Genomic DNA, 13,032 nt, shown 5'->3' with positions numbered 1-13,032 from the left:
AGGATCGTTTTGTTCTTCTTTTTTTTAGCTGGTACTGCCTCGTTTTCCGCACGTCCTCCATTGTTAACGTTATTAGTAGTGGGGTAATTTCATATAAATGGTGGGACGTCTGTTTAGCCATTATTGTAGCCTACGGCAACCATAGAACTTCATAAAGTCGGACTGCAATGGAGGACCTCACCCTCTCTCATTGCAGGACCAGTCTGTAATTTTTATTTCACTAGCCACGATTTATATTTGCCGGCCAATTGAAATTCTAGACGGCCATTGTCCAGGTATTTAATGGCTAACGGAAACCTTGATGAGTGTGTTTTCCCCCAAACTTGTGCCTCCTCTTAATCAGCTGTTGTCTGATAAAGGAACCCAGCTGTGATTTATGATGAGTTGTATGTCAGGCCCCGTTTCCCCCATGTCCCTCCTTTTCTTTTTAAATTAATTAATACATTTCTAAACGAGCCAACGCACCTGTAGAGAAGTCCCACTGCTCCCACAGCCCAGCGACTATGTATGTTTGAAGTGTTCAGTGCTTTTAGAGTGACTTGTGACTATGCATGTGATTTATTTCCCTTTAGATGAATTTGTTAACCTGAAACACGCATAACAATCCTCCACTGTGTCCCCCCCTCCCCCTGTGGTGCTGCTTGTTGTAATCGATGCTGTTATTTTTCCTCTTGAAGCCAGATTGATAAGGGGCCCAGATATGATTTATCAGGAGACGAGAGGTGAGTGCGCCGCCACAGTGTGTCCATCTTGCTTTCTGTTGGGGGGATGTGCCAGTGCCTTGAAAGAGGAAGTTGTGAAAGTGGATAGTGTCGGGGTCTGTCTGGTAGAGAACGAGCGACGCTCACTCAAGTAATGATGTATGGAAAAGATAGGGGCTTTCCTCTTCAACTCGGGGATAAACCTGTTCACACAGGCCCCAAAAGGCTATAGATAAACTAAGGGAATACTCTGAATTCCAGACGAATCCCAAAAACTGCTGATAGGCCCGGTTTTCTTTTTTAACTTTTAACCAGGTTGCTGCTGGTTTTTTGCAAGCCTAAAAGCAAGAGTTGATTCTAGGATATGCGTGTGTGTGACTGTGTATGTGTGTGTTTTCTCTATGATTGCCTTGTAAGCTCCACTGTGTCGTGTCCGATGTGTGAAAGCCGTTTCTGCTGAGCACACGCTGTGCTGCTGGTGTGAGCTGATGAGAATCGGTGGAGCGCTGCGCTGAATGGGATATTTTTCTCTTCTTTTGGTGTCTCCGTTCTAGACCGTTTTCAGTGGAATGTTTGTGTCTCTAGGAAACGGCCTGGACTACAGTTGATTTCCCGTCGCAGTGTTTTTGCTCCAAGTTATCAATTTGACGGGAAATCAAATTTAGTCCATTCTAGAATGCTGGGTTTGTTTTTGTTTTCATGTTAAGTTGAAACCGCCTGTAAGCCTTCCATCACATAGACTCTGACTAATGGGAAAGGGGACCGCATTGCCTCAGTTTCCTTTCACTTTCTCTTCCTGCTACAGCCTCACTTCCTCCTGTTAGATCTCCCCCTGGTTTGATAAGCTCTGTGTTGAAGTTTGCCTATAAGTGCTGATTTGGCGCCGGCTTCCCCCACCCCCCTCTACTAAACCTAACCCATAAGGGGCGGCTAGGTGGTGTAGTGGGCAAGGCACTCGCCACCAACGCAGGAGACGCTGGGTTCGAGCCCAGCTCTCGGCGTTGCTACCAGCTTGGCTGGTCGCTCATACTAACACAATTGGCAGTGTTAGGGGTGGGAAAGCTGGTGGGTGGGTCCTGGTCGTTGTAAACAGCGACTCCTACAGTTCGGTCGGGTCGCCTGCACAGCGAGGGAGGGATCTGGAGGGAGCTAGTGTGACCTTCCACACGTTACACTCTCCCAGTGAGAGTCTGCGCTGCCAGGCTGGCTGCCGGCTGGCTGCACATGTGTCGGAGGAAAGCATGTGATAGTCTCCGGCCTCCCGGACCAACAGTAGGGGGGGGGGGGGGGGGGGTTGGGGGTTGCAGTGGGATGGGAGAAAAATCGGAAAAAGGAGGGGGGGAAAAAGATAATAATAAAAATAAACTAACCCATAGAGGGTGGGGGGTTTGGTCTGTGGGCAACTTTGCCTCCTTCTGACGGATGCAGGCTCTAGCGCCGACGTCTTGCCTTTTTGCTAATTCGGTTAGTAGACCAGGCACAGGCCGGGGTAATGGAGTGTACTCCTGTATGGCGATCTCTTCCAGAACCTTCAACCCCGCAGACTACAGTGAGCCAGCCCAGACGGAGGATGGCTATGGAGGCGGCAGCACCTGGAACAACACGGGAACCATGGAGCCGGAGGAAGGAGCCAGTAAGTTGATCGAACGACACGCGTTTCCCTCCCAGTTAAACAAGAGTATTTTCTTATTTCAGTCTTATTTTCAGGCAATTGAAATCGAAGTCTTTTCCACATATCCCTGATACACGTGCACACTGCTCGAACTACGCCCCCCCCCCCCCCCCCCCCACACACACACACGCACGCCTCCCTCCTCTTGCAATTATTGGCACATTTGACAAAGATGACCGGTGCCAAGGATGTCGTACAATCATTTCCACAAGCAACTAGTCTAGTCTTTCAACCAGAGTGTAAAAATAACACTTGGTGTGTGTTAATGCTAATTCCAGTGTGTTGTGTGTGTGCAAATAACCTGGATTCCAACCTGGGTCCCCTGCCAGGACTCACAACCCACCCGAAGGGGGAAAAACAAGTCTGCTGATATCTGATATTTCCTGTAATGTATAATATAACTGATGGGCCATACATTACCGACCCTCATCTGCACCTTTTGATTTACATGGTTTACTTTCTCAGTCTTATATTCAGACATAATTATATTGTTTACACTATTTATTGATTTATTATCTAATTTCATTGCCTATATTTATGTCTTTCTACTATTGCCATGCCCATACATGTACCTCCCCTTAGCCATGCTGCTATGACACCCAAATTTCTCCAAGTGGATCAATAAAGGAATGTATTTATATACTTATCTTATTTGGTATAAAATAGTGCTAAATTGTGCTGCCCCAGAATATTATGAGCAGCCTACATTTATATAACCTATATATATATATTTCTTTTTCAATTTGACTGTTGCTATGCATAAAACACTAATCCTCCCGTTGTGTGATTGAGGAGCGCTTGCTCAGTTGGGACAAAGGACGAACACGTTTTCCCTGATAATCTGATATAGATATGTGGAACTGTGTGGCCCGGCGTCACGAGCCTGTAGAGAATATAATGGTGGGCGAGCAATTATTTAGAACAAAGTCACGATGCCTGTTAACACAGGCTGTGTGCCATCTGCAAATTGTGTTATCATATTATACAACTCTTTGCACCTGACACACCAGAGCCCCCAACACACCAGAGCCCCCAACACACCAGAGCCCCCAACACACCAGAGCCCCCAACACACCAGAGCCCCCAACACACCAGAGCCCCCAACACACCAGAGCCCCCAACAAAAACCAGAGCCCCCAACACAAACCAGAGCCCCCAACAGAAAGAAAATAGGCTAAAGGATCAGGTGGCGAAATAATTTGGGGAAACAAAATCTCCTGTTCAGCTGTTTTAGGGAATGAAAAAATTATCACACATAGTGATGCACGATATATCGGCCGCCGATATAATATCGGCCGATATGGCAGTTTTTTTTACACATTATCGGTCCGATATCAAGATAGGGCTTGATATCTTAATTATTCTGATTGTCTGATGTCTTTATATTTATGAACACACTGTGACACTTGTGTATGTAACATCTCGACGGCACTGTAAGTTAGTTTAATTACTCAGTGTATTATCGAGTATAAATAAAGATTGAATATTAAAAAAAAAAAAAAAAAAAAAAAAAAATCTTTACATGTTTTGGCCGTAAATAGTTAAAAAATATCAAGTCATTTCTGAAAATAAGTTACAAAAGTAAAAAGAAAAAGCGTTTTGGAAAATAGCTCTTTATTTGATTATCATAAAAGTGTTTTCTATACAGAGATATCGACATCGGTAAATATCGGTATCGGCCAGAACAGCAATATTAATATCGGTTATCGGCCACAATTTTCACATCGGTGCATCACTAATCACACAGTTCAGCCTTCTTTTATTCCAACATGCTCATTTCACAAAACCTAGGCAAGCTTAGAGACTTTTTGCTGTGTAGAAATACATTTGTTTTGACTTTTGAGAAAAGCAATATTAATACCGCCATTGTCCATTTTAGACAATCCTGTTCTCTGAGGCTATAGCAACTTCCAGAGCGAGGGAAGGAGGCATGATTCTGTGGGGTCATTAGCTCCTCGGAAGTACAAGCATTCCACTGCTTGAGTGTTAAGTGCCTTGCTCAAGGACATTTTGGCCAGAGATTGGGGGCACCATGGAAGGAAATCAACCCAATGATGACCGAAGAGCCAAACCTGCTATCTGCTTAAAAATAGAATTGGGGAAAAACCTTCTATCTGCACTTTGCGAGGCACTAATACCTGGTCAGCATTGTTAACACATAATATAGTAATATAGTCCAAAAACGGTGTATATACAATACACAGTTTTTGGACTATATTACTATATGGGTATCCTTTTAGTTATCTAAAAAAAGTAATCTTTCAGATACATTTAGTCGTTTAGCTGACGCTTTTATCCAAAGCGACTTACAAGTTTTGTACAACAAGACAGCAGGAAGGGTACAACTCTTATCAGCTGAGTAGTAACAATGTTCATCAAAGTGTTGAGTGCTACAGTGTAGGTTAGTATATTAGGACAAGTGCATGACAGTAAGGTTAGTTAGATAGGAGGTTTTGCTCTTTGGCCATCGATATACAGCACCTGAAATTGTTCTGGGGTGATTGATGTTAAGCTTCCTCAACCAATCTCATTTTTTATATATATATATATATATATATATATATATATATATATATCTAAATTAAATGTAAAAGCGTGCTAAATGAGGCATGTGTGTGCTTTGTTATGTGATAAGAGCACCGTATGCGATGGCTCTGCTCACACCCATCTACATTCTAGACAAGCTGCTTCCCCTTTCCGGCTCTCCGTCGCCGTACTCGTCTTGACAACAACACCTTGGTGCTCTCTCTCTTACAGCCACCTCTGATCCCCTCTCCCACCCGTCTCCAGGACTGGAATACTCTGCACCAGAGGCAACAAATTTCCAACCCAAGTTTGACTCCACTCCTGGTGAGCCAGTCTTTCTTGAACGTTTCTTCTTCCGAGTTGTTTGCTTACACATCCCTTATTCCGTTTGAAGCTCTCACGTTGCCCAAAATGTTGGTGTTGAGCTGTTTGCCTTTCATGCTTAGGTGCCTGGAGGACCGCTACCGAGGAGTGGGGCACTGAGGACTGGAATGAGGATGTGAGTATCTCTTTAGTGCAGAACAGAAACAGCCTTTTTATCTTTTTAAGATGCCGGTGAAGTTGAAGCAGCAGAATAGTTTAGGCTCTTCGTACAGTCTAATTGCTAGCACTAACTAATAGTGCGTTTAACTAATAAACGCACTAACCCTCGCTAATGCGTGCTAAGCCTTTTGGTTTATTAAATGCTGATTTTCCCGTCTTAATCCATTTGTTTATTCCAACGGTCTCTCTCTGTTCCTCTGTAGCTGTCGGAGACCAAGATATTCACAGCATCCAGTGTGGCCTCCATGCCACTACCACAGGAGAATGTGACCATCACCAAAGGACAGAGGTGGGTTCAATGCATGCACCTAACAGCTAGGCTTACTAGTCATAACACGTGTGCAGTAATGTTGTTTTGACATGTAACCCTCCTGAAATCGGCTATGGCCATTTACGAGTGGTATTCCACATGTCAAGCTTGACGTGCTGTGTTCCGGCTCTGTCCTCTGGCCTCCTGTAGGATTGACCTAGCAGTGCTGCTGGGGAAGACTCCCCCGTCCTCCTCCTCGGAGACGGAGAACCCCCCCATGGAGACCGCCCAGCCCCCCTCACTGTCCCAGGCGCTGGTCTTCAGCAACTCCAAGCAAGGGGTGCCACTATCTCAAACCCCCTCCAGCACCCCGTACGCCCAGCACGGCATGGTGAGACTGCCGGAATACATGGAACGCAATGGTGCTTGGTGTCCTACTGAACAACCGTTTACTTTTTATTTGTATTTTTTTTCACCATTCAGGTCTCCTTCACTATTCAGGTCTCCTTTTTATGTTTCTTTTTTTAGATTAGATTCAAATGTATTGTCATTATACAGCACAAGCACAGTACAGTAAAAAGAAGATCATAGTGCAAATTTAACGGTAAAGTGCAATAGTAATATACAATGTTAATTGTACTGGGTATAAAATATATAAATTGCTACTACTGGCTGTAGTGCTAATCTGATGTATGTACATAGTTGTTATACCAATATGTACAGTGATACAGGTATAAAGACCAGCAGCGTAACTAGTAAGAGTAGGTAGGTAGTATTCTATTTGGACCATAACTGTTCTATTCAAAGTACTGTTCTAATGAACCAGAATTGTGTGCTTTTTTGTTTCCTGTCATGTCAGGTGGGCATGCTGGGCAAGGGCTTTGGGGACGTGGGGGAGCCTAAAGGCAGCAGCACGGGGACCACCACTGGATCCCAGTTCCTGGAGCAGTATAAGACGGCCCAGGCTCTGGCCCAGCTGGCCGCACAGCACTCCCAGACGGGGCCTCCCAACACCAACCCTTCCTCTTGGGACACCAGCCCCACCACGCTGGGGCAATATGGTGAGAGAGGATACAGTTGCTGTGTCTGAAAAAAACAAATGTGTATGGTCTTTTCAGCACAGAGCTTGTTGGTTTGGGTACCCCCTTCAGTAATCTTGAAGACGCCGGATGTCGAATGTTTTTATTCAGTATGCTTAGCATGGTTACCTTCACGAAGTGGATTCATGCTTTTCTCTCCAAATCTACATTAAAAGGTGTGACTTCACTGACGTACTCTATAACCAAAACAATCACGGAAACTTGACAATTTAAGCCCCCCTTTGCCGACGATGCGCCTTTCAAGTGTAAATAGATTAGCGGTTTACTTTTGTCTGTTCCTCATGAATGGCGTGACGCCCAACCAGGTTAGATGCTGCATATTGATACTGTTGACACTAATGACATACAATGTGACCCCCCTCCCACGTTACTTCCTTACTTCACAGTAGGAGCTGATCTTTGACTTACTGAACAGTAGGATCTAAAAGCATAGTGTGGGTTAGGCTTGGGCGGTATGACGGTATTAAGGTATACCAGGGTATTTAGAAATACCTACGGTATTGATTTTCAATACCGTCCGTCACCGTCAAAATCACAGATGCGCTTCAGTTTCTATAACAGTGAAACGGAGTTTTGAGTGTAGTGCACACACGCGCCAGCAGAGGGCGAGACCGCTCTAGTGGAGCGAGTGGGTCACAACGGTGTTCACGTTTTACGGTAATGTTGCGACAGTGCTGTGAAAATACCGTAAAGCGTTGTGACGAGAGCAGTGTTGTTGTGGCGCAATCCGTCTCTTATATGTGAACTAAATTATTATATGTGAACTAAAGAGTACAAGGTTTACACAACAGCCCCCACCCGCCTTTTTATTGTATTTGTACCGTCCTGTACTATCCGCTGTCAGCTGTTTATCTCTCTCTGTGAGCTACTGAGCTTGAATAACTAGCGTTAGCTCACGTTAAGTAGCGTTAGCTCTGCGGCTAATCTTAGATTACCCTGAACTAAATCAATGACTAGGTTATAAAGCATTCGAGTAGTTTTCACTGCACATAGAAGTAGCCAAACAACGGGAGCATTTCGGGAGCATATGACCAAAACCCAGGCAATTTCTAGCCCTTAAGGAATCAAATAGTCTGCCATGGCTATAGGCTAGATGCTAACGCTAAAACGGTGCGGGCTTCTACCGGTGCGGGACTACCGTTCTGAGAGCTGACGATGATTTGTTTACTTGGTAACACGTAACCCCCCCCCCCCCCCCCGCGGATGAAAATGAAAGTCATACCGTCAAATACCGTGCACCGGGGTATTATAACATAAAGGTTTGCCGGTTTGAAAATAAGGATACTGCCCAAGCCTAGTGTGGGTAGTAGAATTAGTAGCTTCTGTCTGATTGTGTAGGTACTGCACACACGGCAAGTGTTGGAAGAATGGAGGACGGTCTTGGTATGGATCTGGCAGTCTGTTCATGTTATGTAGGGACTGGGGAAAATGTGATAGGGGCTCCTTGCCATTTGACCGGGTTAGGCTTCAGATTAACCAGCTGTCCAGAAGTATTGCCCTTTGTTATGTCACACCTAGGACACAAGCAAGGCTTTAACATCTTGAGCCCTAGCCATATTTTCAGAAGATTCGCCTAAAAGTACATACCCAAGTAAATGGAAGATTGCTCCACTATCTAGGGACATCTATGGACCTCAGGGAATATATTTCAAATTTATTTCCATGCCATTTGAAATATGAATATAGAATTATCAGGCCTATAAATGACCTTATTATGGTTGAGTCACACATCTATGGATCGGGCCAAATCTCTTAACCAATGGAGTTAAATCTGGATTTAGTACCACCAGGTGCCCTTTACAGGGCAGCAAAGACTGTGAATGAAATCTACTGTAAGTACAGTTACTTTTGTATAATGTCCATAGCTCTGCCATTTTTCACCAGATTGCGATGTTTTTTTTTCTACGTCTTTCAAAGAAAGGTAAAGAAACAAAAATGCTTTGTATTTATGGCAATAACGTTCAGATTTGTTTGACCCCGTGATATAATCATGAAAATCACGTCAATATTTTTTTCCTTCACGTCAGCCGGCTGGTGTTAGCTGGGTAGTGTAGTTTTATGAAATTTCTAAATCCATCAAAGGCATTGGGTCTCCTCTTTCTTAGGACTACAACGATTTCATGACTGCATCATCCGGTTTCCGATGCAATGCGCAGAGACTTTATGAACTCATATTTCGCTTAGTGCTGAAAATATACACTTCGACTGCTGTTTTGATAGTGTTAGGGTCTTTACTCTTGGCTACATTTGAAAAATAAACACAACATTAATTAATATGGACTGTATTGATCTATTTATGATGTGAAATAAATCTCGGCCCGGTACCGATCGGGCTTAAGTGGTTAATGAATTAATTAGCTGTCCTTTTTGTATCCAGCAACACTGCCTACCTGTAAAACCTTTGGGACAGCGATATTTTGTGTGCCAATATTATCGATACACTGACACCAAGTATCGATATAACTATTTTTTTTTAATGTTTTACACAATCCCATTTTGCAAGTGAGGTAAACAGACTGAAAACGTTATCTTTATTACCGTAGATAAAATAGATGATGTATATATATTTCTATTAGATAAAATAGATTATATATATTTTTATTAGATAAAATAGAGGATTTATATATATTTTTATTAGATAAAATAGATGATGTATATATATTTGTATTAGATCAAATAGATGATGTATATATATTTGTATTAGATAAAATAGATGATATATATATATTATTAGATAAAATAGATGTATATATATTTTTATTAGATAAAACGGATGATGTATATATATTACGTTATATTTATTAGATAAAACGGATATATATTTAAGTTATCTTTATTAGATAAAATAGATGATGTATATATATTTACATTATCTTTATTAGATCAAATAGATCTGTATATATAATATTTATTAGATAAAATAGATGTATATATATTTATTAGATAAAATAGATGATGTATATATATTTTTATTGCAGATGTTGACAAAGTGTTTCGTTGGGGACATAATTTGCAGTTGAATAAAGGTACCGGTAATATATGGTGATCTTACAACATCGTGCCTCTAGTATAGTGAAGACCTCTGATCGTGAGACCTCTGGTGATTCCCACCCCTGGTGTGGGGTAGCCGGGCAGGGAATAATGAAGTTTAGATGTAGGGCTGTCTTAAATACTTCGAAGCTTCGAAGCTTCGTTCGATGGCACAAGCTTCGAACATAAAAAAAAAATCGAAGTAAAAATTTTTTTTTTTTCAAATTTTTTTATTTATTTTTTTACTTCAGTGTGTGTGTCCCCCGGCCATTGGGTGGGGCCGGGGGACAAATACATTGGAGGAAAGTAACCCAGATCAGCACTGCCCAAATTATATCATCACTATTGCCTGTTTGAAGGATATCATCCTCAAACACATATACACCACCTACACGCCTATTCTCAGTCCTTGCCCCACAATGGTGGAATGAACTACCCACCCCAGTTAGGACAGCCGAATCCCATCCAATCTTTCGCCGTCGACTAAAGACGCACTTCTTCAACCATTATCTGAAATAAAATTTAAAAAATTAAATAAAAAATATCTAACCCTAACTAACCTTACTGTCATGCACTTGTCCTAATAAACTAACCTACACTGTAACACGCAACACTTTGATTAATATTGTTACTCAGCTGATAAGAGTTGTATCCTTCCTGATGACTTGTCGTACAGAACTTGTAAGTCGCTTTGGATAAAAGCGTCAGCTAAATGACTAAATGTGAATGTAAATGCCTTGTAGAATTCCACACATAAGAAAGAAAGATACTGGGATGAATAAACAAAATAGGAAATAAAATGTAGAAATGCATGCAATACATAAATAAATATGAATCTCCATATATGAAATAGAACATTTAGATAAGGTGCTACTGAGATGTTTTGGTGAGTTCTTAGTTTTTTTGTGGAAGTAGCCCTTCTTAAAAATGCATGAACATTCACTGATAATTGGTCTGTAGTGGAGTCTACAAGGTCTACATTGCCAGACCATGTAGAATCCGGACCTTGTAGACTGACATAATTCTGTGCATAGTTTAGTCTACACAGGCCATATTTCAAATAATCAAAATCTTACTTCATTCATCTTAAACATTCTTGATTTGGGGGATTGGTAGTTCCCATGAAATCTGAAGTTGTTCAAACGACAACAGCGATCCACCTTGAATTAAATCACACTGTGTTGGCTGCGTCACAGTCACGAAAGGGGCTACTTAATTCATTAATCCAATCCACTTTATTTATAGAGCACATTTAAAAACAACAAAGTTGACCAAAGTGCTGTACAAGTCCCACAACATAAGATAAAAAAAAAAAATTGTATATATATTTTTTTTATTTAATTTTTTTTTAATTCGAAGCTTCGAATTAAAATCGAAGCTCGGCCCCGAAGCTTCGATTGCCAAAAACAAAATTCGAAGGTCAGCCCGAGATGTGACGTGTGCCACACCCACCAGAAGTACCCTGTGCAATACAAGGGAAGAAATAAGTGGTCTTATATATTATTTATTTAATATTTATCTATTTATTTTCCAGCACCTCTTGTCTTCTCCCCTTTATTGAACAGGCTTGGTGGGTGTAGCGTAGCACACACATTTTAAATTGATTATTTCCTTATCTGTCTGCCTGCCTTACACCCAAGAGTACCGGTAAAACAAACTGGGCAGTGCATTAGGTAGGCAGTGTTCCTGGCTCCAAAAAGCATAGCTTTTTAATTGATTAATCAAAGTAAATTATTTTCCTGTGTCCGCCTTGTGACATCAGAACGAGCAATAATTCTGTACTGCTCGTTAATCTGAAAACGTAAAACCCTGGCCATGTCCCCATTTCAGACAGCCGAATCAATGCAAAGACTATGAAAAACCTTTATGTCCCCTTTATAATATTTCTGTTTCTTTTCTTTTCCTGTGTCCATGTAGATTTGAAGAGCCAGTCGGAGCCTGCTGTCCACTCTCCCTTCACAAAGCGCCAGCCCTACCAGCCTGCCACTTCCACCTCCTCCATGTTGGACGCCTTCCTACAGGACAAGGGCCTGCCTCCTTCCTCTTCCTCCTTGCCCCAACAGAGCAGCCACTCACCCCACATGGCACCTCCCCCAGCCTCCTCCCTCCCCAAAATGGCATCGGTCCCTTCCCTGGGCCAGCAGGTTTCTCCGAGCTCCTCGGACGCCCAGGGCTCCAGTCCCCTGCCCCTGCAGCAGCACAAGCTCAGGCAGCAGAAGAAGAGGACCTCCATCACCACCAAGGTAATACTGGTTTAGTTTTGTCAGCGATGCTGCTTGTGGCTGATAAGATTATCTTCCTTTTTGGCACGCAAACAACTAAGTTCTTTCCTATTGTGAATATTATGTTGGCTGGTAAAATAGGGATACAAACTGGGGAACTTTGGAATCAACCACCCATTGTGGCCAGTCCCAACTAAATTATTAAATTGAGCGATTGTTAACATGCACAGTCGGAGAAAGAAAATCCAATCAGGAGAAATGCACATGGGCTGCTCCGCAAGTGTCTTGGGTGTAGCGTAGATGTACAATAATGCGAGCACATACCGTGTTTTATCAGTTCCACTTAACCACAGTGGTTGTACTTAACGTCCATGATTGCTGATTACAGATTCGCCACATGAAGCCGGTCCTCGCTGTGATCGTTATCTGAATATCTTCATGTTCCTCTTAGATTCCGGCGATGGCAGTGGAGATGCCTGGATCGGCGGACATCTCTGGTCTCAATCTGCAGTTTGGAGCATTGCAATTCGGGTCAGAACCTGTCCTCCAGGAGTACGACTCCACCCCTGCCACCTGCACACCCACTAACCAGCTCCAAAACAGCCTCTACGCAAGTCTCAGCTGGTTGGTCCAACTCAAACATGTTTTTTTTTTGGTTCAGGGACTGCAGTTAAAAGCCGGTTGCCAAAGACTGGCACATATACAGGGATGTTGAAATAAATAAATAAGGAATGAATGAATAAATTAATATGAGGTATTATGTATTTATAAGTACCCGCCATTTTAGAGAACCTGTGTTTTACTTGCTGAGTTTTATTAATGCATTCAACTCGTATACATCAAGTCGTGAGGCAATCATATCTGCTTAGAATGGAAAAAATAACATTCATATTAGGTATACCTTCATATTTGGTATACATTCAAATGATGTATATCTTCATATTTGGTATATCTTCATTTTTGATATACCTTCATATTCTGTATATCT

General features: G+C 42.3%; 1 protein-coding gene across 7 annotated transcripts in view; it reads left to right on the top strand.

Annotated features, from left to right (window-relative positions):
- ubap2l (ubiquitin associated protein 2-like) overlaps positions 1-13,032 on the top strand; it is a 64,645-nt gene that overhangs the window by 16,074 nt on the left and 35,539 nt on the right. For 4 of the 7 annotated variants that reach the window (XM_084312462.1, XM_084312465.1, XM_084312461.1 and 1 more), the window contains exons 8-16: positions 678-722; positions 2,228-2,334; positions 5,131-5,223; positions 5,346-5,398; positions 5,646-5,731; positions 5,903-6,083; positions 6,552-6,753; positions 11,740-12,065; positions 12,496-12,668. In XM_084312462.1, the coding sequence (XP_084168588.1) occupies positions 678-722; positions 2,228-2,334; positions 5,131-5,223; positions 5,346-5,398; positions 5,646-5,731; positions 5,903-6,083; positions 6,552-6,753; positions 11,740-12,065; positions 12,496-12,668 (1,266 nt within the window). The remainder of the gene's footprint in view (positions 1-677; positions 723-2,227; positions 2,335-5,130; positions 5,224-5,345; positions 5,399-5,645; positions 5,732-5,902; positions 6,084-6,551; positions 6,754-11,739; positions 12,066-12,495; positions 12,669-13,032) is intronic. The other 3 variants (XM_084312466.1, XM_084312467.1, XM_084312463.1) reach the window with 1 other exon arrangement.

The sequence above is a fragment of the Notolepis coatsorum genome, assembly GCF_963971535.1.
Source record: "Notolepis coatsorum genome assembly, chromosome: 4".
In the NCBI taxonomy this organism is placed as follows: Eukaryota; Metazoa; Chordata; class Actinopteri; order Aulopiformes; family Paralepididae; genus Notolepis; species Notolepis coatsorum.
Note: the sequence above shows the minus strand (reverse complement) of the source record. Positions and strands in the feature narration are given on the sequence as shown.